At 41.0% G+C, this 27102-nt stretch overlaps 2 protein-coding genes and 1 long non-coding RNA gene across 4 annotated transcripts; all 3 read left to right on the forward strand.

Moving 5' to 3' along the window:
* The first annotated feature begins 1702 nt into the window (after nucleotides 1–1702).
* On the forward strand, nucleotides 1703–5606 carry LOC307036816 (uncharacterized protein). The gene is made up of 7 exons (XM_079677426.1): nucleotides 1703–1788; nucleotides 3772–4122; nucleotides 4457–4621; nucleotides 4695–4793; nucleotides 4868–4905; nucleotides 4987–5089; nucleotides 5433–5606. The coding sequence occupies exons 1-7, from the start codon at nucleotides 1749–1751 to the stop codon at nucleotides 5435–5437; spliced, it is 801 nt and encodes a 266-aa protein (XP_079533552.1). The 5' UTR covers nucleotides 1703–1748; the 3' UTR covers nucleotides 5438–5606.
* A 9762-nt stretch (nucleotides 5607–15368) lies between these two features.
* Nucleotides 15369–17023, forward strand: LOC307038132. The gene is made up of 3 exons (XR_013807905.1): nucleotides 15369–16096; nucleotides 16178–16286; nucleotides 16635–17023. It is a non-coding gene; the product is annotated as an uncharacterized lncRNA (long non-coding RNA).
* Nucleotides 17024–17360: 337 nt separating this feature from the next.
* Nucleotides 17361–27065, forward strand: LOC307036819 (uncharacterized protein). 2 transcript variants are annotated; one of them, XM_079677433.1, is made up of 7 exons: nucleotides 17361–17472; nucleotides 18451–18795; nucleotides 19121–19207; nucleotides 19281–19379; nucleotides 19455–19492; nucleotides 19574–19682; nucleotides 24995–27065. In XM_079677433.1, the coding sequence occupies exons 1-6, from the start codon at nucleotides 17433–17435 to the stop codon at nucleotides 19661–19663; spliced, it is 699 nt and encodes a 232-aa protein (XP_079533559.1). In that variant the 5' UTR covers nucleotides 17361–17432; the 3' UTR covers nucleotides 19664–19682; nucleotides 24995–27065. The 2 variants fall into 2 exon arrangements, with proteins under 2 accessions (XP_079533559.1, XP_079533560.1); XM_079677434.1 differs by having other exon boundaries at nucleotides 19121–19201.
* Nucleotides 27066–27102: the final 37 nt, after the last annotated feature.

Consider the following 27102-nt stretch of genomic DNA (forward strand, 5'->3'; position numbering starts at 1 on the left):
TTGCGGGTGGGCGTGGACTACAAGTGTTTCAGTGCTGCGCGGGGGCGCAGGGGGATTACCCAATAGCGATAGCCTTAGAGGGCTGCGCCATTTACTCATAGAAGCTGGGGTTACAGTAGGTAACCTCAGTTCGTGTTGCTCACACTCCCCCCCTGCCTGAAACGCCTCCATTGGACTCCTTTGTTTACTTCAGTAACATAGTGACATCAGAGGTGAGTTTGAGTAAATCTCAGCATTTGTAATGTTTGTGCAAACAGCTGATATTAACACCAACCTGTCCTCACTTCCTGCAGACTGACAGAGAGAGTGAGGAAGTCAGAGAGGAGGACAGAGGTAGCAGATGTCCTCCTGTAGAAATGTATGTTCTCTCCGCTTCCCACTGCAGACACTTCTCAGAAGACAGTGAGCAACACTGAGACATCTTTCTTCTTTGTGAGACAAATATAACAAATTGTTCTAAAAATGGTTAAACATCAGTGCATGTTGTAGTAGCTGCTGCCTTCTAAGAAACAGGAACCAATCCAGTGTAGGGGTTTTTTTGTAGCCACAAGTTTCAGTTCTTTTGAGGATTAAGTCATTAATGTGACTCAATTATAAAGCAAGGGAAATGCTGTTTTAAAGTTCCATGTTTAAGAAATCTTTTACATGAAGCATCTTCAAAGCTGAAATGATGCTGAGAAGGGAGGTCAGATGTGTGAACAGAGAGAAAGAACTTCCATGTTCAATTTTATTTTTAAAACATTTATTTTATTTCTTGCCGACTGACGATGACTCAAGTGAACTCACCTGCTCTGAGGTTTCCGAGCTTCCTCGCTCCACAGCGCCCCCGGTGGTGTGTTTCAAGACTATATTTGATGTGTTCATGTGATAGCTCTAACCATTATCAAAACAATGGCCTGACAAATTAGAAAACCTGTCAGTAGTGATTTACACAAAAATATGTATATATATATATATATATGCATTTATTTAAGGATTATTTTTTAAGAATGTGGCTTTGTATTACATGTACAGAAAGATATATTGAAGAGAGAGGGGATGACATGCAGTAGACATTTCTTCATTGTTCATACTTTACCTCATCTCCTAGCACGACTTATGTGGCAAAAAAGATGTATAACTTTTAAACGATTTATATTAAAGGAATTATGTTTGTTTTTTTAAATTACAAATAAAAAAAAATGGTGATCTGTTCAAAGATGTTTTATATATAAAGTTTTATAAATCCAAAATTAAACAATATTTTTTGTAATTGAAGCTAGTAACTTGGTAGATTTGTAAAAAGAAAGAAAATTGACTGATTGGACGAAAATGAGTTGATACAATAGCCATACACGTTATTTTACAAAACATTAACACAACATTTTATGACTGACATGAAGTTACAACAAAGTCTATTGTGTGGTGACACGTTATGATACATAATTAGTGTGTGTTGCAACCCGGACCCGTTAGAGAGGGTACCGGGGTTTGTTGTCATTCATGCTGGCTTATCATACAGAGCAGCACATGTACTTACCTCTTGTCAATGAATGAATAATAAAGTGTGGAAGTCCATTCTGAATACACCGCCTCTGACTCCCGTTCATCGGCTCTACAATTCACATGTTTTAATTATATACAAACATTGACCATAATGGCAAGAGAAAGTAGAGTTCAGAGTGTTTGTAGGAGGACTCTCATCATTTAGAGAAGTAAAGTTCCTGAAGACAGAAGAGAGGCAGCAGTAAACCATCAGATCCTCAAACATGAACATCAGGCACACTTTGATCTGCTTCCTCCTCCTCAGTGAGTACATTAACTGAATATTTCTATCAGTCTTTCTTTTATTTTTACTTTATTTCCTTTTTGTGATATAAGCAAGCTGTCTTACCTAAGACAGTCCTTGCTCTTGGCACATCTAACAATACTACATCATGCCATCTCAGACAATAGCTGCTTGCAACTCTCTGTGTTATCAATGAACAGATTTAATACGGGAGTTTACCCAACATGGCTTTATAAATAAACGTGTACCAATGACTGAGCCTCTTTACAGTAAGTGATGGCAAACCTGCCTTGGCATACAGGGTACAGTGATGAGTAAGTGCTTTACAATTTGTGACAAATCTCAGTGCACTGTGATAGGCGGCATCTAACTTGTTCAGGCAATGGGCAGGTGCATTTATATACAACAAATCACCATAGTCCAGCACAGGTAAAAAGGCCAGTGACTAGCCTTTTCCTGGCCTCAAAAGAGAAACAGGGCTTGTTTCTGAAAAAGAAACCTTGTTTAACCCTCAGCTTTTTAAGCAGGTTATTGACCTGAAGTTTAAAAGAGAGACAATCATCAAGCCAGATACCAAGGTATTTATAACAGGCAATCACTTCAAGTAGTATTCCTTGTACAGTTACAATATCCAAAACAGGCCCTGGTGTCTTTTTAGCTTTTGAAAAGAGCATTATCTTGGATTTTTCAACATTTAAAAGAAGCTTTAGTTCAGAGAGCTGAGTCTGAATAATGTTAAAAACAGCCTGTAATTTAACAACAGCCTCGTTAATGGAGGGACCTGCACAGTACATCATGGTATTATCTGCATAAAAAATGTAAAGTAGCTTCATCGACATTTTCACCTAAACTGTTGATATATATGGAGAATAAAAGTGGACCTAAAACAGAACCTTGAGGAACACCATTAGCAATGTTTAACCACTCAGAAGACAGGCCATCAAAGTGAACACATTGGGACCTTTCAGAGAGGTAGCTCACAAACCACCCCACTGCATGGCTGGATATGCCAATACTGAGTAGCCTCTGCTTCAAAATGCGAAGATCAACGGTGTCAAACACTTTGGAAAGGTCAATAAATAGAGCAGCACAACTCTGCTTATTGTCTAAAATACTCGTAATGTCATTCACCACTTTCATTGTGGCAGTGATGGTGCTGTGTTGCTTTCTGAAGCCTGACTGATGTTTAGACAGGATCTCATTTTTACATAAAAACTCCTTTACTTATTCACTCACTAGGCGTTCGAGCACCTTCGCCAGAACTGACAATTTAGAGATTGGCCTATAGTTATTTCAAATAGTTGCCTCCCCTCCTTTTAGCAAAGGCAAGACATAAGCTGACTTCCATATTATTGGAATTGCATTTGTGCTGATGGAGAGGTTAAAAAGAGAAGTAAGAGGTGGAGCAATAAAATCTGCAGCTATCTTTAAAAAGAAAGGTTCTACGTTGTCCGGGCCGGCCGGTTTCTTAGGATCTAACTTATCATCAGACCGGCGGTAGTTGAGTAATAACCACAAGTTGCAACCAAAATATATCTTAGCAGTAATTTCAGTTCCTCAAGGTCTTTCTTTCAGTATTTGCACTTGCTATCCCACTTAGTTAATTTGATTAAAACCAGTAACAAACGCATCATAACATTTCTCATGCAGAGAGGCGACCAGTCATTTTCACGAGAAGTGCAAAACTATGAATTATAAAACCTTATTTATTCACTTAAATTAATTGGACAGAGAGTTAATGAACGTTTTGTAATCATGGGAGGGGTAAAAGTAGTAATAAAGGCACCATCTCTCCTCCATTTATAACAATTATAAATCACTTAAAACAAATCATTATCACATTTACTGTAGAATATTCCATTTCATAATTTTATCAACATTTTTGGACAATCTAAAATCTATTTGAATCTTGATCTTTGGAAATTGAAGCAGGAAATGTGGTTCGTCATACTGCAGTGTATTACAGGAATATATTAAATATTCACTGCACATCTTTTCAACAGCACTGAGGGATGGAAACAGTGGGCTCACCAACGCACAAAACCTTGACCGTACAGAAACTGAAGGAGGAAACATCACAGTTCCATGCTCCTTTTCTTTCTCTGGAGGAAGGAAGATCTTCTGTAAGGGAAAATGTGAAGAAGGAAACATTCTGGTAGAAACGACCGGAGACTCAGGACAGAGAGGCCGATACAGCATCCAATATGTGGAAGGATATTTTCCAGCACGTTATACAGTTCTGTATGTGAGCATCACAAAGCTGACCAAGTCTGACGCAGGACGGTACCGATGTGGTCTGGTCAGATCTGGACTTGTCGACTCATACCAGGACTTCAAGATCAGAGTTACAGATGGTGAGTTTCTACTAGGAGTTTTGATTTATCTGTTCATGAACCTCCGCTGCTATTCCAAATAACCCAATATGTTTAGTGTTAAGAGTTATATTTAGAGATTCTTATTTTTTTTTAAATCATCCTTTAAAAATTGTATATCGGATGAGCACCACAAACATTACAACTAATTTAAATATTGTTGCACCAAACACATTAATTACCTTCTTGATTTAGCTTTAAAATGTGTAATGCTCTGATGCATTTGCAGATACATTTTATTTCAATTACGTCTTAGCGTTCTTTGTCAAATCAGTATCTGATTTCTGTTTCATTGTGTTTTATTTTTGTTTCACAGCTCCAACATCTTCAAAACCAGAAGTGACTCCCCGACCATTTCCAACATCAGGCCCATCAGCCTCCACACTGACCACCACTCAGAGTCAGAGCTCCGTACCTTCATCAGCCTCCCCTGAATGCACCATGCAGCCTCAACAGGGACAGACAGCTTCAGATTGTCACGGTACTTTTAGTTTGTTGTTTGTGTTCATGGACCAGGAAGTATCAGAGTAAACAAAGTGTTCTTCTGCTCTCAGGTGTGGTGCTGTATGTGCGTCTGACTCTGGTCCTCATGTTCATCGTACTCTCAGCGTCTGTGCTGATATTCTGCAAGAAGAGGGCCAGGAAACCCAGAGGTGAGTTCACACGAAGCAAACACATAACAAAAGCAATTGTTTAGACCTAATCTTCTGAATGTGATGTCTTTTAGAAACTGCTGATGAAGCTGAGTATGTCAATGTCACAGAGGTGAGCTTGAGTAAATCTCAGCATTTGTAATGTTTCTGCAAACAGCTGATATTAATACAAAACTGTCCTCACTTCCTGCAGGCTGAGTGTGAGGAGGTCAGAGAGGAGGGCAGAGGGAGCAGATCTCCTCCTGGAGAAATGTCTGTTCTCTCCACTACCCACTGCAGACACTTCTCAGAAGACAGTAAGCAACAGACATCTTTCTTCTTTGTGAGAAAAAAAAAAACGTGTTCTAAAAATGGTTAAACATCAGTGCATGTTGGAGTATCCTGCTGCCTTCTACGAAACAGGAACCAAGCCAGTGGGTTATTTTTTATAGCCACAAGCTTCAGTTCTTCTTAATGTGACTACATTTTAAAGCAAGAGAAATGCTGTTTTAAAGTTCCATGTTTAAGAAACCTTTTACATGTAGCAGCTTCAAAGCTGAAATGATGCTGAGAAGGGAGGTCAGATGTGTGAACAGAGAGAAAGAACTTCCATGTTCAATTTTATTTGGATTTTGAAAACATTTATTTGATTTCTTGCAGACTGACGATGACTCAAGTGAACTCACCTGCTCTGAGGTTTCCCAGCATTACAGCTTCCTCGCTCCACAGCGCCCCCGGTGGTGTGTTTCAAGACTATATTTGATGTGTTCATGTGAGAGCTCTAACCATTATCAAAACAATGGCCTGACAAATTAAAAAACCTGTCAGTAGTGGTTTACACAAAGATATGTAAATATATGCATTTATTTAAAGATTATTTTTTAAGAATTTGACTTTGTGTTACATGTATAGACATATATTTTGAAGAGAGAGGGGATGACATGCAGCAGACATTTCTTCATTGTTCATACTTTACCTCATCTCCTTGCACGACTTATGTGCAAAAAAAGATGTATAACTTTTAAACGATTTATATTAAAGCAATTATAATTTAAAAAATCAATACAAAATAAACAAATTAAGAATAATTGTGATGTGTTCAAATGTGTTTTTGTCATGGTTCTTGTGTTATGTCACATTTTTATTTTTGTATGTCTTGTTACGGGTGTTTTGTTGTTCTCTCTGTCATGTTTTCCTCCTTGCGTATTGTCTGGTCCCTCTCCCTGTGTTTTCCTCCCTGTCGTTAGTTTCCCTGGTGTGTCTAATTGTCTGATTGTGGTCACCTGTACCCCTTGTGTGTCTCCTGTGCAACAACTGGCTGCACAGATGAATCATTTGTTCACTCACCTACAGACTGCTCCAGTGCCGGCCCCAGCAGCCATGGTCCCGACTCCAGTTTCGGCTCCAGTACTGGCTCTTCGGCCGATGCCAGCTTCCTGTGTCCTTTCGGCTTACCGACCGTCTCAAGTCTCCTCTCGAGTCCCCTCTCAAGTCTCCTCTGGAGTCACCTCTCAAGTTCCTTCTCAGGTCCCTTCTCAAGTCTCCTCTCGAGTCTCCTCTCAAGTTCCTTCTCAGGTCCCCTCTCGAGTTCCCTCTCAAGTCTCCTCTTGAGTCTCCTCTCGAGTCCCCTGTCAAGTTCCTTCTCAGGTCCCCTCTCGAGTCTCTTCTCGAGTCCCCTCTCCAGTCCCCTCTCGAGTTCCCTTTCAAGTCACCTCTCAAGTCTCCTCTCGAGTTCCCTCTCAAGTCACCTCTCAAGTTCCCTCTCAGGTCCCCTCTCGAGTCTCCTCCCGAGTCTCCTCTCGAGTTCCCTCTCAAGCAGGACCCCCAGCTCAAGTTCCCTCTCAAGTCCCTGCCCAATTCCTTGGTCCGTTGGAGGTTCCGCTGGGGGTCCTGCCAACTCCATGTCCTGTCCCGTTGAGGGTCCCGCCGACTACAGTTTCCCCCTCGAGTCCCCGCTCAAGTTCCCTCTCGAGTTTCTTCTCAGGTCCCCTCTCCAGTTCCCTCTCAAGTTTCCTCTGGAGTCCTTTTTCAAGTCATCTCTCGAGTGCCCTCTCAAGTCACCTCAAGTCTCCTCTCGAGTTCCCTCTCAAGTCTTCTCTCGAGTTCCTTCTCAGGTCCCCTCTCGAGTCTCTTCTCGAGTCCCCTCTCCAGTCCCCTCTCGAGTTCCCTTTCAAGTCATCTCTCGTGTTCCCTTTCAAATCATCTCTCGTGTTCCCTCTCAAGTCTCCTCTCGAGTTCCCTCTCGAGTCTCCTCTCAAGTTCCCTCTCAAGTCCTTGCCCAATTCCTTGGTCCGTTGGAGGTTCCGCTGGGGGTCCTGCCAACTCCATTTCCTGTCCCGTTGAGGGTCCCGCCGACTACTCTTCTGCCGGGGGTCCTGCCAACCCTATGTCCTGTGCCGTTGGAGGCCCCGCCGATTACTGTTCTGCCGGGGGTCCTGCCAACCAACGAATTATGATTTAAAAAATAAATACAAAATAAACAAATTAAGAATAATTGTGATGTGTTCAAATATGTTTTTGTCATGGTTCTTGTGTTATGTCACGTTTTTAGTTTTGTATGTCTTGTTATGGGTGTTTTGCTGTTCTCTCTGTCATGTTTTCCTCCTTGCGTATTGTCTGGTCCTTCTCCCTGTGTTTTCCTCCCTGTCGTTAGTTTCCCTGGTGAGTCTAATTGTCTGATTGTGTTCACCTGTACCCCTTGTGTGTCTCCTGTGCAACAACTGGCTGCACAGATTAATCATTTGTTCACTCACCTACAGACTGCTCCAGTGCCGACCCCAGCAGCCATGGTCCCGACTCAAGTTTCGGCTCCAATACTGGCTCTTCGGCCGATGCCAGCTTCCTGTGTCCTTTCGGCTTACCGACCGTCTCAAGTCTCCTCTGGAGTCCCCTCTCAAGTCTCCTCTGGAGTCCCCTCTCAAGTTCCTTCTCAGGTCCCCTCTCAAGTCTCCTCTCGAGTCCCCTCTCAAGTTCTTTCTCAGGTCCCCTCTCGAGTTCCCTCTCGAGTTCCCTCTCGAGTCTCCTCTCGAGTCCCCTGTCAAGTTCCTTCTCAGGTCCCCTCTCAAGTCTCTTCTCGAGTCCCCTCTCCAGTCCCCTCTCGAGAGCCCTCTCAAGTCACCTCTCAAGTCTCCTCTCGAGTTCCCTCTCAAGTCACCTCTCAAGTTCCCTCTCAGGTCCCCTCTCAAGTCTCCTCTCGAGTCTCCTCTCGAGTCCCCTGTCAAGTTCCTTCTCAGGTCCCCTCTCGAGTCTCCTCCCGAGTCTCCTCTCGAGTTCCCTCTCAAGCCACCGCTCAGTTTCCCCCTCAAGTCCCCGCTCAAGTTCCCTCTCGAGTCCCCTTTCAAGTTCCCTCTCGAGTCCCCTCTCAAGTCACCTCTCGAGTTCCCTTTCAAGTCTCCTCTCGAGTTCCTTCTCAGGTCCCCTCTCGAGTTCCCTCTCAAGTTCCCTCAAGTCTCCTCTCGAGTTCCCTCTCAAGTCATCTCTCAAGTCACCTCAAGTCTCCTCTCGAGTTCCCTCTCAAGTCACCTCTCAAGTCTCCTCTCGAGTGCCTTCTTAGTTCCCCTCTCGAGTCTCTTCTCGAGTGCCCTCTCCAGTCCCCTCTCGAGTTCCCTTTCAAGTCATCTCTCGTGTTCCCTTTCAAGTCGTCTCTCTTGTTCCCTCTTGAGTCTCCTCTCGAGTTCCCTCTAGAGTCTCCTCTCAAGTTCCCTCTCAAGTCCCTGCCCAATTCCTTGGTCTGTTGGAGGTTCCGCTGGGGGACCTGCCAACTCCATGTCCTGTCCCGTTGAGGGTCCCGCCGACTACTCTTCTGCCGGGGGTCCTGCCAACCCTATGTCCTGTGCCGTTGGAAGCCCCGCCGACTACTGTTCTGCCGGGGGTCCTGCTAATCCTATGTTCTGTGCCGTTGGAGGCCCCGCCGACTACTGTTCTGCCGGGGGTCCTGCCAACCCTATGTCCTGTGCCGATGGAGGTCCAGCCGACACCTGTTTTGTCGGGGGTCCTGCCAATCCCATGTTCTGTGCCATTGGAGATCTTGCCAACTAGTCTTCTGCCGGGGGTCCTGCCAACCCTATGACCTGTGCCGTTGGATGCCCCGCCGACTACTCTTCTGCCGGGGGTCCTGCCAATCCTATGTTCTGTGCCGTTGGAGATCCCGCCGACTACTCTTCTGCCGGGGGTCCTGCCAACCCTATGTCCTGTGCCGTTGGAGGTCCAGCCGACACCTGTTTCGTTTCATCCTTTGATTTTATGTAGTAACAGGTAAGTCACTGTTCCATAGCCATCTTTGCTTGCATCTGCAAAGTGGTGTAGCTGAGCAGAGGTTACTTCATCAACTTTAAACTCTTCGAGATTGCAGAGCTCCTTCCGCCAACTTTTCCACTCTTGTGCAGCTGAGGCTGGTATAATATCATCCCATCCAAGTTCTCTTCGGCACAAGTCTTGAAGAGTCATCTTGGCTGATAGGACCACAGGTGCCAATATTCCTAATGGGTCAAATATTGAGCTGACCATGGAAAGGATCCCTCTTCTGGTTATGGGTTTGTCCTTGATCATGATCTGGAACTTAAAGACATCTGGCTCAACACACCACTGTACGCCCAATGCTCTTTCCACAGGGAGTGTGTCATTATCCAAGTCCAGATCCTTAACTTCTTTCGCTCTCTCCATCGAAGGTATAGCAGCAAGCACGATACGTCTGTTGCTAATCCACTTTGTGAGATGAAAGCCCACTTGAGTACAAAGTGCACAAAGGTCATGATAGAGTGCCACTGCCTCCTCCTCTGAGACCACCGATGTTAGACAATCATCAACATAGAAATTGTACAGGACAGTGTTGATTACTTTGGGGCTGAACTGCTCCTGATGGTCCTCTGCAAACTTTCTAAGGGCAAAACTAGCACAACTTGGCGACGATGTAGCTCCAAACAGATGTGCAACCATTCTGTGCTCTTCTAAGTTCTGATGATGATCTCCATTTGGCCACCAGAGAAACCTCAACAGATCTGAATCCTCAGCTGGTACTCGAACCTGATGGAACATGGCTTCAATGTCTGCCATGAGTACAACAGGTTCCTTTCTGAATCTTGTCATGACTCCAACCAGTGTGCTGGTAAGATCTGGTCCCTGTAGGAGCTGCGCATTCAGCGATGTTCCCTGGAATGTAGCTGCACAGTCAAATACGACCCTGATCTCTTTCTTCTTTGGGTACACCATGGTGTGGTATAAACCATACCCTGCCGTCACTGCGTTCCAGATCCACAACTGGCACTTTCTCTGCCTAGCCCTTCGAAAGGATGTCATTCATGAAAGCGGTGTAATCAGCATGAAATGAAACATCTTTATCAAACCTTCTCTTGAGGCTCAGTGTACGTTGTTCTGCTACTCTCCTGTTGTTTGGCATACTAATATCCCTTTTCCTTAAAGGTAAGCCAATACAGTAATGGCCATCCATCAACTTAGCAGACTTTGTGACATACTCCATAAAGTGACAGTCCTCTCTTTACGGTCCCATCTGCTCATCCTGACTGCATTCAGGGAAATCAGCCTTTAGCTGCTGCTTCCACAGATCTTCAAGGTTTGCAACAGATATCCTATTGACAGTGACATCTGGCTGTCCACAAGTCATTTCACTACTCCTGTCTCCTCTGAGAGGTCCATTGACAGACCAACCCAGCATAGTTTTGACTGCATATGGGCTCCCGTCTACACTCCGAATAACTTCCCATGGCTCCAGTGCCTCAGGAACATTAGTCCCAATCAACAGGTCCACATCTGAATCAATCTCAGTAATCATTACATGTTTCAGGTGAGGCCATCTCTGAAGGTCTTTCCGCCGAGGAATGTTGCCTCGATGAACTGGCATAGTTTTCTGGGTGTAGGTGTTAGGCAGCTCACAATAATGGCTGCTCTCTAATCCAGCCACATGCAGGTCAGAAACAATTTGACTTCCAACTGTTTTCTCCTGACCCATTGTCCGAAGGAGAATGTCTGTTCTTCTTCCCCTGAGATTCAGTTTGTTCATCAGCCGCTCCGTGCAGAATGATGCTGAGCTCCCAGGATCCATGAAGGAATATGTTATGAATGTTTCATGTCCCTTCTTAGACTTTACTTGAATAGGCACTATGGAGAGAGTACAATCTGGCTCACCGGCCCCTGTAAGACCACTGGACTGAACGGAGATCAGAGCACTGCTTATAGCTTTTCCTTTAGCTTGCATTGTGTCAGTTTCTTTCTCTTTCTGATAGATATGAAGTATGCTTGGGTGCTTCAGACTGCATACTTTGCATGAGAGGCATTTCCTGCAGTCTTTACTCATGTGCCCAATACACAAGCATCCAAAACACACACCATGTTCCCTCAAGAAAGTGATTTTCTCCTTATGAGCCTTTCTTTCCAGTTGAAAACACAGATCCAGTATATGTCCACTTCCACAAAACAGGCAAACACTTGTACCTAGTGAGCCTCTCTCCTTCATTCTTATTTCAGGTTCCACTTTCTTTTCCGCTGTCTTAATAGTAGTAGCAAAGCTGCTTCCCCTCATCCTTGAACGAGGTTCAAACTTAGCTTTCCTCAAATCTTTGTTGGCTGCTAGTGGAGTATCCTGTATATCTCCGAACAGTGGATCGCTCACAATATCCACCTGTCTTTCAATGAAGTTAACAATATAAGAGACCGTAAGCTTGCAGAGCTCGTACATCTTCTACTCTTATTGGCTGCCAAGAAAGAGCCTTTTCCATGTAAGCTGAAACTATTTTCTGTGCATTACCAAAATGCTCCTTTAGCAAAGCCTTTGCTTTGGCATATCCTCTGTCATGGGCCATAGGCTGACAGCTTCTGACAAGCTCCAAAGGCTGCCTCCTGGTGTACTGTTCGAGAAAATAAAGGCAGTCTTTAGGGTTGTGAGTCTTCTCCTCAATGCTGTGCTCAAAAGCTCTTATGAATGCTTGATATTGAAATGGAGAGCCATCAAAAATCTGAATTTCTCTTTTAGGCAGAAAAGAAAGAGACTGTTGCTGAACCAACATGGATGTGATTTCATTTTGTCTTTCCAAGACATTAATTAAAGGATTCTGAGAACTGCTGCTTGGTGCCACTGCTGCTGGGTGATTGCTTTGGTGCTGTAACTGTGGATGTGATTGTGTTGAACTTTGATGTATATTGGCCTCTGAGCTTCTTGTGGCTTGATGTTGCGGTTGTCCATATTCTACTTCATGTTCTCTGTGCGAAAACTGTACGTCAGACTGGCCACCTGTAGGCCTGTTTGTGTCAGGCACAAATGTTTTTGCTCCAGCACTGAGTGTGGCTTCCTTTCGTCCCCTTTTCAAATAAGAATGCATGCCATTGGGACTCACAGATGTGTTACTTGCAGCACGAGACCTTCCAGAGCGTCTTAGCACATTCATTTTAGCCCTTGATGCGGCTATTTCCACTTCCATTTCCAGTTGCTCCCTCTGTTTCCTGAGCTGTTCCTTCTTTTTCCTGAGCTCTTCCTTTTGTTCATCCAATGCATGCTTGTCTTTTAATAACATTTGTCGTGCCATGAGGGCGGCCATGTCAGCCTCAGCTTTGATGCATGATGATGTAGTTGAAACACTGGACCTGGTTCCAGCAGAGCTCCGCTTGCAAGACCCAATGCTTCCTATGTTTGAAACACTGTCGCTTGGTTTTATTTCCTCTTGTGCTTCAGAAGTTTCAACATTTTTCCCAGATTGTTTTGAAACATGAGACATACTTTGTTGGTGTTCATCAGATATCTCAATTGAGGGAACAGGTGCAATGGTGCTGCTCGGTTGTCTCCCAGTTTCAGAAAGCCATTGCTTGACATCGTCGATAAATCCATTATTGTATTTCAGTGTCTTGGCAAACCATACATTTTGTTTTTCCTGTTCGTCTGCAGGAAGAAGAGGAATTACAGACCTGTGTAACAGGGTGGTTTCTTTAACCAGTTGAATTAAATGTTCAAGTTGAGTTTGTATTTGTGAGGCGTTGTCATCCTTTTGAATGAGATCCTTCATGGTTTTAATCACACTTTTCATTTTGTGAACCTTTTATTGACGTTCCTTTTTAAGCTTTTCCATTTTATTTGCCAAAGCCTTGGCAGTGAGTATCGACTCTCTCTTTTGTTCATCCATTTTTGCCACATTGACATCTGAATTTGATCCACTTATCCTTATAATGTTTTAATGAATGAACAACAAATGCTCCAATCCACACAACCTCTAGCGGCACAAACCAACACACGCAAGCAACAACTCAGTCCCCAATGGACACGCAGCAGTAACTTATTCACATTGTGTAACAAACATTTACACAGCATGAATGAAGAAGTTACATACCGCTCGCTCCTGCTGCTGTGTGGATTGTCCGTCAGTCTTTTTTTTATCCTCCCGGTGTTACCGAATAAGATGTGGGCCGAACAACTGGTGATATTCTGTAGCGGTAGGCAGATGTATCAGGGGCGTGGCCTTTGTCGAATAACCAGGAAATACACATTTCGATCGCTTCTTCTGTCGTTTACATAAATCTTTTGGTATATTTGGCTCCATAGGAACACTTTGATGCACATTCAGTACCAGTGTGTGAGGTTGTGGTTGCGATGCCGATATGCGGACGCGTACAGTGAGGACTACAAAAACACACATGAGGTGACTGGGGATGTACATGAGGTGACTGGGGATGTGTGTTCAAAACATTGCAAGCTTGAATAAATCATTTAAACCATTTATTTTTTCCAGACTTACTACTGAATATCATTCTTAATGTGATACCAAGTCCATCTGAGACCTGTGTATACCTTCAGACAGCCTCCAAGTGAAGCACACGTTGTTTACTCACAGTTTGAAAGCAGCGTGGAGAAGTCTTCAGCTGTGGAGCTGTGATCCGCCCAGGATAAACTGTGATATGACTTCTGTGGCTTGTTCTTGTTGTCAGTCTTATATTTGCATCATGTATCGTTATTAATATGATGTCGAGTTGATTTGAGACCCATTTATACTTTCATACCGTCTGTTAGTGAAACATATAGTCTCTCTGAGTTGTTTACACCCATCTCCAACGCAGCGTGGAGAGCTGTGGTAAACAGTAATCCGCTCAGATTAAACTGTGATACGACTTCTGTGGCTATCAACCAGCGATCATGTTTAATATTAAAGACTACATACATGTATCCCTTATCAAAACGGTATTCTGCACTTTGCCGCACTTATCCAGATCAAATTTGACTGTTTACTCGTTCTGCAAAGATAGAAGCAGAAATGTCATTGCTACATTTGCAGGGATATTTAGAATTTAAAATGCTGCTTAATCGTTAATTTTGTTCTCGGCAAACAATATTATGAGCTCTATTAAAAAATATTATTCAGTGTCCATCGACATGAAAATAACAAAAAAGTTCATGCTGGACTCAAACCCGAGTCCCAATAGCAAAAATCCCTAGTGCCATGCGCGTTAAGAGTGAGCCACGGGTCAATACGATGTATTTCATCATCACAGGTTATTTTCTCACATTAACATTGTTAAAAGAGTCAATTCAACCTGATCATCTTTTATAATGTGAGCGAATGTATGTACACTTTAAGCCATATAATATAAATATTATAGTAGTAGTGAAATAGTACTGACTGAGCATCATTAAGACCCACCGAGATCAGATATCCTAGTGACTAGGATAGACTAGGACCTAGTCTATCAGCCTGCGAGCCTACATTATGTTGTGATAAGTGGTCATTTTACGTATTATGTATTCTAGTGCACACATTAAGTTCACATATGCAAATCAGGCCATGTGTTTCGTTATGTAGTAGCTATAATCATCACCTGTGGTGGAAATACAACAATAACAAGGAATTAATATTACCAAGTTACACAGAAATAGATAAAACACATGAGAACAAAGACCACATGGATAAACGCATATACGTTAAGTTAGAAACGAAAACATGTTAACAGTGTGAAAAAGTATGAATATATGTGTTTCTAGTTCTCAACGTGTTCTCATGTGAGTACCCTCGTCATTCGGTGTCGCTGTATCGAAATGTAACCAAGTAAACAGTCACATCTTATCTGGATAAGTGTGACAAAGTGCAGAATACCGTTTTGATAAGGGATCAATGTGTGTAGTCTTTAATATTAAACAAGATCGCTGGTTGATAGCCACAGAAGTCGTATCACAGTTTATCCTGGGCGGATCACAGCTCCACAGCTGAAGACTTCTCCACGCTGCTTTCAAACTGTGAGTGTGTGTGTAAACTACGTGTGCTTCACTTGGAGGCTGTCTGAAGGTATACACAGGTCTCAGATGGACTTGGTATCGCATTAAGAACGATATTCAGTCATAAGTCTGGCAAAAATAAATGGTTTAAATGATTTATTCAAGCTTGCAATGTTTTGAACACACATCCCCAGTCACCTCATGTGTGTTTTTGTAGTCCTCGCTGTACGCGTCCGCATATCGGCATCGCAACCACAACCTCACACACTGGTACTGAATGTGCATCAAAGTGTTCCTATGGAGCCAAATATACAAAAAGATTTATGTAAACGACAGAAGAAGCGATCGAAATGTTTATTTCCTGGTTCTTCGACAAAGGCCACGCCCCTGATACATCTGCCTATACAGTTATAGAATATCACCAGTTGTTCGGACCACATCTTATTCGGTAACACCGGCAGTACGCTAAAGTTTCCTTAAACCGCTCTCCAATACAGCGGCGAACACGGCGTTTCCTTGTAATCCCACAGCGTCACAGATCGATCCTAGGAACCTCCGTAGATCCACGCTGTGGTACAAGTCTTTTTGTTGACTTAATATTGCGGCAGTAATCTTAAACAAAGTGCCGCGAGGGACTAAACAAGAGAAAAAACACTGTGGACGCGCAAAAACTCAGTCTTTCCAAAAGTATGCGTTTGACCTTTTATTTCCAAAGCAAAAATGCAATATTCCATATCCATATGCGTATATCCTTGTATGCGTGCGTGCGGTCAACAAAAATTGTCCTTCTCTAGCTCACTCCCCCATCTATTACCAAGTGCGCAGGTAAAAGCAACCGGATATAAGCACAAACGTCACCACACAAATCCAATGACACGCCCACGACCTATAGTGACTCAAAAAACATGTATCGTAACAAACACAGAAATGGCTTCATATGTGGCTCCTACAATACCTTTGTGGGTTTTCCTTTCCCTGTAGTGTGTTATTTAGGTTTTTGTGCATGTACATGGTCTGCAAAGGCTAAAATCTCTTTGTTCGTGTTGCCCACACTCCCCCCCTGCCTGAAACGCCTCCATTGGACTCCTTTGTTTACTTCAGTAACATAGTGACATCAGAGGTGAGTTTGAGTAAATCTCAGCATTTGTAATGTTTGTGCAAACAGCTGATATTAACACCAACCTGTCCTCACTTCCTGCAGGCTGACAGAGAGAGTGAGGAAGTCAGAGAGGAGGACAGAGGTAGCAGATGTCCTCCTGTAGAAATGTATGTTCTCTCCGCTTCCCACTGCAGACACTTCTCAGAAGACGGTGAGCAACACTGAGACATCTTTCTTCTTTGTGAGACAAAATACAACAAATTGTTCTAAAAATGGTTAAACATCAGTGCATGTTGTAGTAGCTGCTGCCTTCTAAGAAACAGGAACCAATCCAGTGTAGGGTTTTTTTTGTAGCCACAAGTTTCAGATTAAGTCATTAATGTGACTCAATTGTAAAGCAAGGGAAATGCTGTTTTAAAGTTCCATGTTTAAGAAATCTTTTACATGAAGCATCTTCAAAGCTGAAATGATGCTGAGAAGGGAGGTCAGATGTGTGAACAGAGAGAAAGAACTTCCATGTTCAATTTTATTTTGAAAACATTTATTTGATTTCTTGCAGACTGACGATGACTCAAGTGAACTCACCTGCTCTGAGGTTTCCGAGCTTCCTCGCTCCACAGCGCCCCCGGTGGTGTGTTTCAAGACTATATTTGATGTGTTCATGTGAGAGCTCTAACCATTATCAAAACAACGGCCTGACAAATTAGAAAACCTGTCAGTAGTGATTTACACAAAAATATGTAAATATACGTTTACATAAAAATCATTTTTTAAGAATTTGACTTTGTGTTACATGTATAGAAAGATATATTGAAGAGAGAGGGGATGACATGCAGCAGACATTTCTTCATTGTTCATACTTTATCTCATCTCTTAGCAGGATTTATGTAGAAAAAAAGATGTGTAACTTTTAAAACGATTTATATTAAAGGAATGATGATTTAAAAAATAAAGACAAAATAAACAAATTAAGAATAATTGTGATGTGTTCAAAGATGTTTTTTATAGCAAGTTTTATAAATAGAGAATTATGAACACTAATTGTAAAATATATATTTTTTTCAAACAAGAATTGTTGTGATTGAAGCTAGTGACCTGGTCGATTTGAAAAAATAAAGAAAATGGACTCATTGGATGAAAATGAGTTGATACGATAGTCAGACGTTATTTTACAAAACATTAAACAACATTTTATGATTGACATGAAGTTACAACAAAGTGTTATGACAAAAATGTAATATAATGGCAAGAGAAAGTAGAGTTCAGAGTGTTTGGAGGAGGACTCTCATAATTTAGAGAAGTAAAGCAGTTCCTGAAGACAGAAGAGAGGCAGCGGTAAACCATCAGAGCCTCAAACATGAACGTCAGGCACACTTTGATCTGCTTCCTCCTCCTCAGTGAGTACATTAACTAAATATTTCTATCAGCCTCTCTTTTATTTTTACTTTATTTCCTTTTTGTATTTATATTTGGTCAGTTTTAGTTTGTCTGGTGAGTGCATCGTCTCATATCAGTCCAAAAACCTGTAGTTGGTTTCTGTGGATTAACACAGAGAGTCTATTTAAAAAAAGTAGTTCATTACAAATATGAGTTAGTCCTTGAAAATATAAACAAGCCTTTGTGTTTCAGCTCGCTAATCTGCAATCAACCATTGTTCTTCTGTACTGCTTCTTTGGGTTTATAGTTGCTTCTTGCTGTGATTAGTCTGTTGATTAGTAACGTCATTTTCTTCATCCTCAGACCGGCGGTAGTTGAGTAATAACCACGAGTTGCAACCACAATATATCTTAGCAGTAATTTCAGTTCCTCAATGCCTTTCTTTCATTACTTACACTCACTAACCCACTTAGTTCATTTTATTAAAACCAGTAACAAACGCATCATCATTTTTCACATGCAGAGAGACGACCAGTCATTTTCCCGAGAAGTGCAACATTTTGAAATTATAAAACCTTATTTGCAGACTTTATTAAGACATTTTGATACATTTTATTTTGTCTCTGCCGCTGACTATGACAAAAAGAAGCAAAAAGCAGCACTGTATTAAATGAAATATTTTTGGCAGCCAATAAAAAGTAGGACTTTATTCACCTAAATGAATCTGACCCAGAGTTAATGAACATGTTGTAATCATGGGAGGGGTAAAAGTAGTAAGAAAGGCACCATCCCTCCTCCATTTATAACAATTATAAATGACTTAAAAGAAATCATTATCACATTTACTGTAGAATATTCCATTTAATAATTTTATCAACATTTTTGGACAATCTAAAATATATTTAAATCTTGATCTTTGGAAATGTGAAGCAGGAGATGTTCAGACTGCAGTGTATTACAGGAATATATTAAATATTGATTGCTCATCTTTTCAACAGCACTGAGGGATGGAAACAGTGGGCTCACCAACGCACAAACCCTGGTCCGTACAGGAACTGAAGGAGCAGACATCTCAGTCACATGCTCCTTTACTTTCCGTGGAGGAAGGAAGCTCTTCTGTAAGGGAAAATGTGAAGAAGGAAACATTCTGGTAGAAAAGACCGGAGGCTCAGCTCAGACAGGCCGATACAGCATCAGAAATAGGGAAGGATCTTTTTCACTTGGTACAACTCTGGATGTGAGCATCACAAAGCTGACTAAGTCTGACGCAGGATGGTACCAATGTGGTCTGGACAGATCTGTCTACAACTTATACAAGGACATTGAGATCAGAGTTACAGATGGTGAGTTTCTGCTGGGAGTTTTGGATATTACTCTTCCCAGCTGCTGCTGTTTCAAATAACCGAATATGTTTAGTGTTAGAGTTATATTAAGAGCTGCATATTTAAAAAAAAAAAGATCCTTTAAAAGAATATATATCAGATGAGCACCACAAACATTACAGCTATATTGTTGCACCAAACACATTACTTAACTTCTTGATTTAGCTTTAAAATGTGTAATGCTCTGATGCATTTGCAAATACATTTTATTTCAATTACGTCTTGGCGTTCTACGTCCAATCAGTATCTGATTTGTGTTTCATTGTGTTTTCTTTTTGTTTCACAGCTCCAGCCTCTTTAACATCGGCCCCATCAGCCTCCACACTGACCACCACTCAGAGTCAACAGGGACAGACAGCTCCAGCTGGTCACGGTACTTTTAGTTTGTTGTTTGTGTTCATGGACCAGGAAGTATCAGAGTAAACAAAGTGTTCTTCTGCTCTCAGGTGTGGTGCTGTATGTGCGTCTGACTCTGGTCATCATGGTCATCGTACTCTCAGCGTCTGTGCTGATATTCTGCTGGAAGAGGGCCAGGAAACCCAGAGGTGAGTTTACAGGAAACAAACACATAACAAAAACAATCGTTTGGACCTAATCTTCTGAATGTGATGTATTTTTAGAAACTGCTGATGAAGCTGAGTATGTCAATGTCACAGAGGTGAGTTTGAGTTCATCTCAGCATTTGTAATGTTTGAGCAAACAGCTGATATTAATACAAACCTGTCCTCACTTCCTGCAGGCTGACAGAGAGTGTGAGGAGGTCCGAGAGGAGGGCAGAGGGAGCAGATCTCCTCCTGTAGAAATGTCTGTCCTCTCCACTTCCCACTAAAGACACTTCTCAGAAGACAGTAAGCAACACTGAGATATGACTGAAGCTTTGAGTTCAGAAAACAGTATCTTTGGTCTTCAAAAGCTAACATAACTAGAGTTCAGTCAAAGTTTAACATCAGTGTTTGTTTCTCAACCTGTTGCCTGCTTAAGAAACAGGAACCAGTGCAGAGTGGGTTTATTTCTAAAGACAAAAGTGATAACTCTTTTGAGAAGGAAGTTACAACCCTATGAAGCCTGACACATCAAATAATAGTCAGAACATTCAATTTTTTTTTAAATTGAGGTGTTTATTGCAACTTTTAACAAAATACAACAAAAACATATTTGGTAATTATTTACATAAATGATTTTTTTTTATCATATTTGATACGTCAGGCATTCATGGCAATGTATTGAACAAAACAAAGTCTCCTTTTGAAACAAAAACAAATATTGATTATTACATTTGGAAGATTTTGAACATGTCACAACCCGAACCAACAGGCTATATAAATCCAGAGTATTTCTTTGCCATCTAAAAATACATCCAAACACAAATTCTGTTGTACTCTCTGACTTGGATAGAACATAGATTATGATAGCCAAGGAATTGTTTTAAGAAAAAATCAATAAGTTGTGGCAATTATTAGCAAGTGAGTCATTGCAACATTTGACTCACCGGGTTACAGAATGATCGGGTTACAAAAAAAAACAAGTAAATAATTAAATTTAGACTTTGAATATATTACATTTTAATCTTTAATTAGTTTAATTAAATAATCTAAACAGTGTTTTTGGCATTGTGGTAAGCATAATGCAGATTGCATCATGACATGTACTACAATGACACTTATTATTTTCCAGAGAAATGTACTCAAATCAAGCTGTATACTATTTGCAACCCAGTCTCACTGCATTTTGTGTTATAGTCACAACATTTAATCTATTGATTCGGGTTCACCAACACGATTTCCCCCTTTTTTTCGTGTCAAACAGAACGATTTTAAAAGCGATGTATTTCTATTGGTAGTATGTTTCGTGCCTGCAGCACGTCTTTTTGTCCGTTCGGGTCTTGGTAGACCAGAAGCTGTGGGGTTCATAAAAACATGTTCTTACTCAATGTCAAGCCACGATTATTGTTTTTATTTTAAATCGTATAATTTCTGACTTTTTTTGTCATCTGTGAGGAAAATAAATGGGGCTCAGAGCCTCAGAATACTGAAATCTGTAGTTTTTTAAATCTTTTTTTCCTTCTAATTTGTTATTCTTTTCTAAATAACACACTGTTATTTACTCACCAATAACAAACAATTATCCTTGTTTTTATTTATTTGTTTAATTCCATAATCTCTGGCTTTTTTGGCGTCCGTCAGGAACTCAATTTCAAAATAAAAATAACCGGAAACAGACGTAGGCCTATAAGGGACATTTCGAGCATCATTGCGATACACAGCCACTGAACTGATTACCCAAGATCCTCAGCTATGGTTTAAGCTCGCTGATTGGATGTTTTAGCCGCAATGCATGTAGAGATGGTGTTAATGCGATGAAATCCGCAAACTTTAAAAAAAAGAAGAAAATAATACTTAATTCCGAGTGTTCTTGTTTTTCTCTTTGAAAGTCGTCACATAACGGTATTGTAATACACGGTTTGGCTGCATAACATATTACAGATCTGCCGTAGTTCGTTATTTAAAGAGCCCTGATGAGAAGACCTTTGGAAAAACTGGAAGAAATGCCGCCGAAACGGAATACTTGGTGTGGATCATAAATATATCAACAATTAAACAACATCTTCAATTTCTCTTCACACAATACGTCTCCTTGCAGTATCAACACTAATTCGGCTGACTTTTACATTTGATCTAATTTGTAGATAGGTTATATTTACACCATAACGGTGCACAGCTGATATAAAAGGACTTGTAGTTTTTAAAGTTTTACTGATTTTCTTTGAATATAAGAATGTAAATACTGAGTCTGAAATAATATAGCAATATGCTGTAAAATTATGTGAAAACATGAATAAAACTACACATCTTCAGAGGTTGTACATACACAAGTGTCCTACACTAATAATCAACACGTTCTCACTCCCTAGGGCTGCACGATTTTGGGAAAAAATCGAATTGCGATTTTTCTGACAAATATTGCGATTGCGATTCGAATTGCGATATTTGTTTTTAAGCGACCCAACGGAAGTTTATTGTAAAATGCGGCCATAACTCCGGCTAGGAAGGTCGTATCAACGTACTCCCGTCTCTAGCACCCCCGCAGCCCGAGCTACGAGTGAAATAACTAAACTTACATGAAACTTCCGTTGGCTGCTTTAAAGTCAAGCTTCAGTTTAAGATTCACCCTGTAATAGAAACATGTGATGGAGCATTACTAACCTGACTCAGATGGTTTGTTTCACCAAACCATCTAGGAAAGCTCCATTGGAAGCCATTTGGAAAGGGCAGGCACTTTCAAAAAGACTTGGCAGGTGATTGGATCAATCTGTCTATCACCTTCTATCATGGGCCCCTTCTGACTGATTAACAATGGCTGGTACATGTGGAGCACAGCACTTCTGATTGGTGTGGATGACTGACACACAAGAAAAAAAAAAAAAAAAAGTTAAAAAAAATCGCAGGTTTTGCGATTTGATAATCGCATCATTTAAAATCGCGATTTCAATTTAAAATCGATTAATCGTTCAGCCCTACTCCCAACCCGTCACATGTTGACGGTCGGTCAGGGCCCCTCCCCGTCACTCTATTACGGACAGGGTACCACTTGAGAGTCAGTTTTCAACAGACAGGGCGTCCCATAGACCTTCATAGACCTCCCATAGCGTTGATAATAGACGCCATGAGAATGCTCCCCGACGGTCGGTTGTTATTGTCAATATTAATATAATAATTATATATTTTTTAATAGTCACACTCGATTTCGCCGATTTTCTTGTTGCCCCAGCTGGTTCACACCTCTTTTAGCAGAAACAAAGGCTACATTAATGTATTAAATCGATGTTAATCCATGTGTGTGGTTGTTGCCAGGCAACGCAATAATTTACAAACTCTTCAACTACAACCCTAATTATATTTAAAAACATTTTAGAAGGCCTCACGAAATACTTTAATGTAAATTTAAATGTAAATGTAAAGGGATGTGTGTAATGTGATGATTGACATTATTCACCCACGGATCTATGGGTTGGGCTATTGCTCCGCACGGAAATTTTAGTTAACCCGACTTCCTGTTGATTTGAAATCCGAAAACATTTTTTAAAAATAAAATAATACTTTATTCCTAGTTTACTTGCTTTTTTCTTTTGAGGTCATTACATAACGGCATTGTAATACACGGTTCGGCTTCATTAAATATTACATATCTGCCGTAGTTCTCTATTTATAGAGCCCTGATGAGAAGACTTCTAGACAAACAGGAACAACTGCCGCCGAAACTGAATATGTGACGTGGATCATAAATATATCAATTAAACAAAATCTTCAATTTCTCTTCACAATATAAGTCTCCTTGCAGTGTCAATACTAATTCGGCTGACTTTTATATTTGATCCAATCGGTATATTGGTATATTTACATCATAACGGTGCACAGCTGATAGAAAGAGACACCTAGTGGTTAAAGCACGTTATTGAAATGTATTATTTTTATTATTAGATATTAATAGGAGACACAGACAGACAAACTAATAAGGCTTTATTTAAACATTAAAGAATACTTTAGGTTAAGGTCTTATTTTGAATAAGAAAAAAGCTTTGGGGGTATAAATATTAAGCCTGACAAAGTACTAATATATTGCTTTCCTGCAATGTTAACCACTGTATGTTTAAGCACTTATTTTTAACTGATATTATACATATGTATTATACTCTTATAAGATGTATGTAGATAGTATAAGAAATGTGCATAATATGACAGTTTAATGGTGGAGGTATACACACATATTGATAGATGTCTTGTAATGCACTGTTGAGGAACCTGCGACCCAAGTTTTTCATATCCGACCTTGTCAGGTATTGAACATTCAATAAATAAAGAAGACATAAGACCAGCTGTTAATTAAAGCTCTTCTGACCTTAGCTGGCATGTGGGTATATATTAATGCTGCCCATTATGGGCACAAGCAATTTTCACCCATTTATTAATTATATGTTTTACATTTGAGTGTTTCCTATCCCCTAAACCTCCAGGGATGTACACAGTTTAATACTGGCAACTTCTTATTATGGGAAATACGAACACTTATTTTACAACTACAATTCCCAGTAGAGACGTGCCATAGAACATGTTGCGAAACACACAATAGCCAGCATGTGTAGTTCTGGGGACGGAGTGGGGGAGCGGGGGGAGGGGGCGGGGTGGACCCGTTCAAATCCAGTTTTGGACAGTCCGCCGTGGTTCCATCCCATTTCAAAGTGCTGTTCGACGCTCGGCGTAACCCTCGGAGCACACTCAAACATCCAAATCACAGAGCTTGAGGACTATCACAGGGTTTGTCAAGCGAAGCGGATTGAATACTTACTTCCGGGTGTAAAATTCTCTAAAGCAACTACTAGCTGCTCCGACCCTCGGTCCTGACAGACTCCAACTTGTGTTTATTAATCAAACAAATAAATAAACACAAGGATAATGATGTGTTATTGTTGAGTAAATAACAGAGTGTGGTTTAGAAAAGAATATATAATTCGAAGGAAAAAAACAATGAAACAATACAGATTTCAGTATTCTGAGCCCCAACTCTCCCCATAACTGACAGCAACAAAAGTCCTACATTATTCAATTAAAATAAAGAAGTAAAAACAATAAGTGTGGCTTGATATTGAGTAAGAAAAAGGTTGATAAACGCTGTGAGAATGGATCTGCGGAGAGTATTTCGCCGTAATCCCAACTCGTCTATTACCAACGTTCAGGGAGCTCTATCCAAGTCAATGGGACGCCCTGCCCGTTGGAAACTGACTCTCAAGGAGTACCCTGTCCGTAATATAGTGACGGGGAGGGGCCCTGACCGACCGTCAACATGTGACGGGTTGGGAGTGAGAGCTCCCAACCCGTCTAATAACCCTGTCTAATAATAGAGTGGCGAAGTCCCTCCCCTTCCGGTGGACCTCCATGGTCATACATACTAGTCATTTGGATGACGTAGAGGTCTCAGAAACTCATGAATCAAATATGATACACTTGGCGTTATAGGATGTGTGAACAAAGAGAAATAACTTACATATTGAGAAAAAGGAGATAAACATTTCACATGAAGCAGCTCTCACGCTGAAACGATGATCATGTGAAAAAACATGAAATTAAACTCGAAAAGGTATCAACTTTTCTTTGTTATCTTGCAGACTGAAGAGGACCCGTGTCAAACTCACCTGCTTTGAGGAGGATTTGTCTCTCCGTGCAGGGCCCTCGCCCCACAGCGCTCCCTGTGGTGATCCAGATAGCGTCCTCTACTTCGTCCTTTGGGTAGAAACGAGTTCAGACGGTCAGATTTTGCTTCAATTCAACTCGATAGTAAACAACAGCTATTTGGGTTTCACATAGTCTACATTAATAATAATAATAAAGCTTTTTTATATAGCATTTTTCATACAACACATGCAGCTCAAAAAGCTTTAGAAAATGAGAGTGCGTGATGTCACAGCTAGAGTGGAGGACAGATTTAATTTTGCCTTCGTATTTTCTTTTAAACCTGCCATAATTCCCAAACCCTACACTCCTGAGACATAATTTGTCATTAGAAACGTAGGAAAATATATCGTAGCTTCAAGAAAATAAAAAATAATAATACATTTATAATGATGAGTAATTAAACAAAATGCCTCTTGAGGGCATGAAGTGACAAAAACTTTTAACATATCTCCATTAAACACCATTGTAAGATTAGCATCATATTTCCCCACCACAGCAGCCGCTCACCTTTAGTTAATCTGCCAAAAAGGCCACATTATTAACCCCGAAAGTACACAAAAAGCACACTTCAGATGCTCAACTTCCTTGACATGCTTCATGCTTTGAAATTCCACCGATATCTGTTACGGTTCTTCAACAAAACATTCACATGTAAGAGGTTTATCTCTCATTCAGAACAATGAAAATGCTCTGCTCTCACTAATTACTGCACATCACCATGGAAACCTTTGATCTTTGGACACGTCGTTAGCTCAAATATAAACACCTGTGTCATGGAACACGATGATGACATAACTCCAACTGACATGCTCAGAGCAGCAGAATTCAGATAATGGTTAATGGCCCTACCCTGTCATCATATGCCGTTTCCATGGAAACGCATTCCTCGCCATAAAACACGATGTTGCTGTGACTCCAATGGACACGGTCCGGTCGTCCCACAATCTTCACCTGTATATCACCTCTCCATGCCTCAACAGCTCTACGTCAAATCTGACATCTCACCATATGCCGTTTCCATGGAAAACACGATGTTGTTGTAACGCCTATGAAAAGGGTCAAAACAGCACCAGACTTCAGATAATGGTTAACGGTCCAGCCCCCAACAGCCCCACGTCAGTTATGGGGTGTCATCATATGCCGTTTCCATGGAAACGCATCACTCGCCATAAAAGACGATGTCGCTATAACTCCTATGAAAATGTTCAAAAAGTGCTCAAACTTCACATGTGTGCTAACAGTCCAGCCGTGAAGACATCTACGGGACAGTTTTGAGATTTCTTCAAATGCCGTTGCCATGGCAACACAATGCTCACCATGCAACATGGTTTTCTCATAACTTCAGTGAAAATGCTCCAAACGGCCCAAAACTTCACAGGTTTGGTAACGATGTAGCCATCAACGCATCTAAGCGTATTATCGGATGTCATCAAATGCCGTTGGCATGGCGACAGATCATTCGCCATCAAGTTAGTTCAAAAGTTTGCAGTTCAAATATTCTGCTGCTTTTCCAAGCCTTTTTACTTTCTTTTCTTCTCTCATCACACATTCAAGCCCCCAGTGTTCATTTCAATCTAAATTCTTCACTTTCTTCTTACACATTACATTTCAGCATAGCAGTTTAGCGTCAGGTTTTCGGCATAAAGCATTCCCACAAGCAATTTCTTCAGGAATTGCCTTCTCTAGTTTGCAATAATACTGCAACACATTTTCGGTATTTCAAATGTTCTGTTTGTATAACACATGTATAATTATTGACGATAAAGCTGATCATGACTTGGAACACTGCAACATCTTGGTTTCTCCTAAAACATGTAAAAAAATACAATTGTTTTAGCATTTGTTTTCATTTTTACATTGTAAGATTGTCATTTTATGCCATAATTCTTTTTTTTAGGAACTGTTTTGATTGATTTGATGTCTTTGCAAACGTTGTGGAAAATGTATTAAACATGAATAAATGTGTAAGCACCGCCTGTGGTCAAACAAGATACATTCAAACTATTCTGCCAAAATTATCTCACAATAATTGGGATATAAT

The sequence above is a fragment of the Notothenia rossii genome (assembly GCF_949606895.1).
Source record: "Notothenia rossii genome assembly, chromosome: 4".
Lineage (NCBI taxonomy): Eukaryota > Metazoa > Chordata > Actinopteri > Perciformes > Nototheniidae > Notothenia > Notothenia rossii.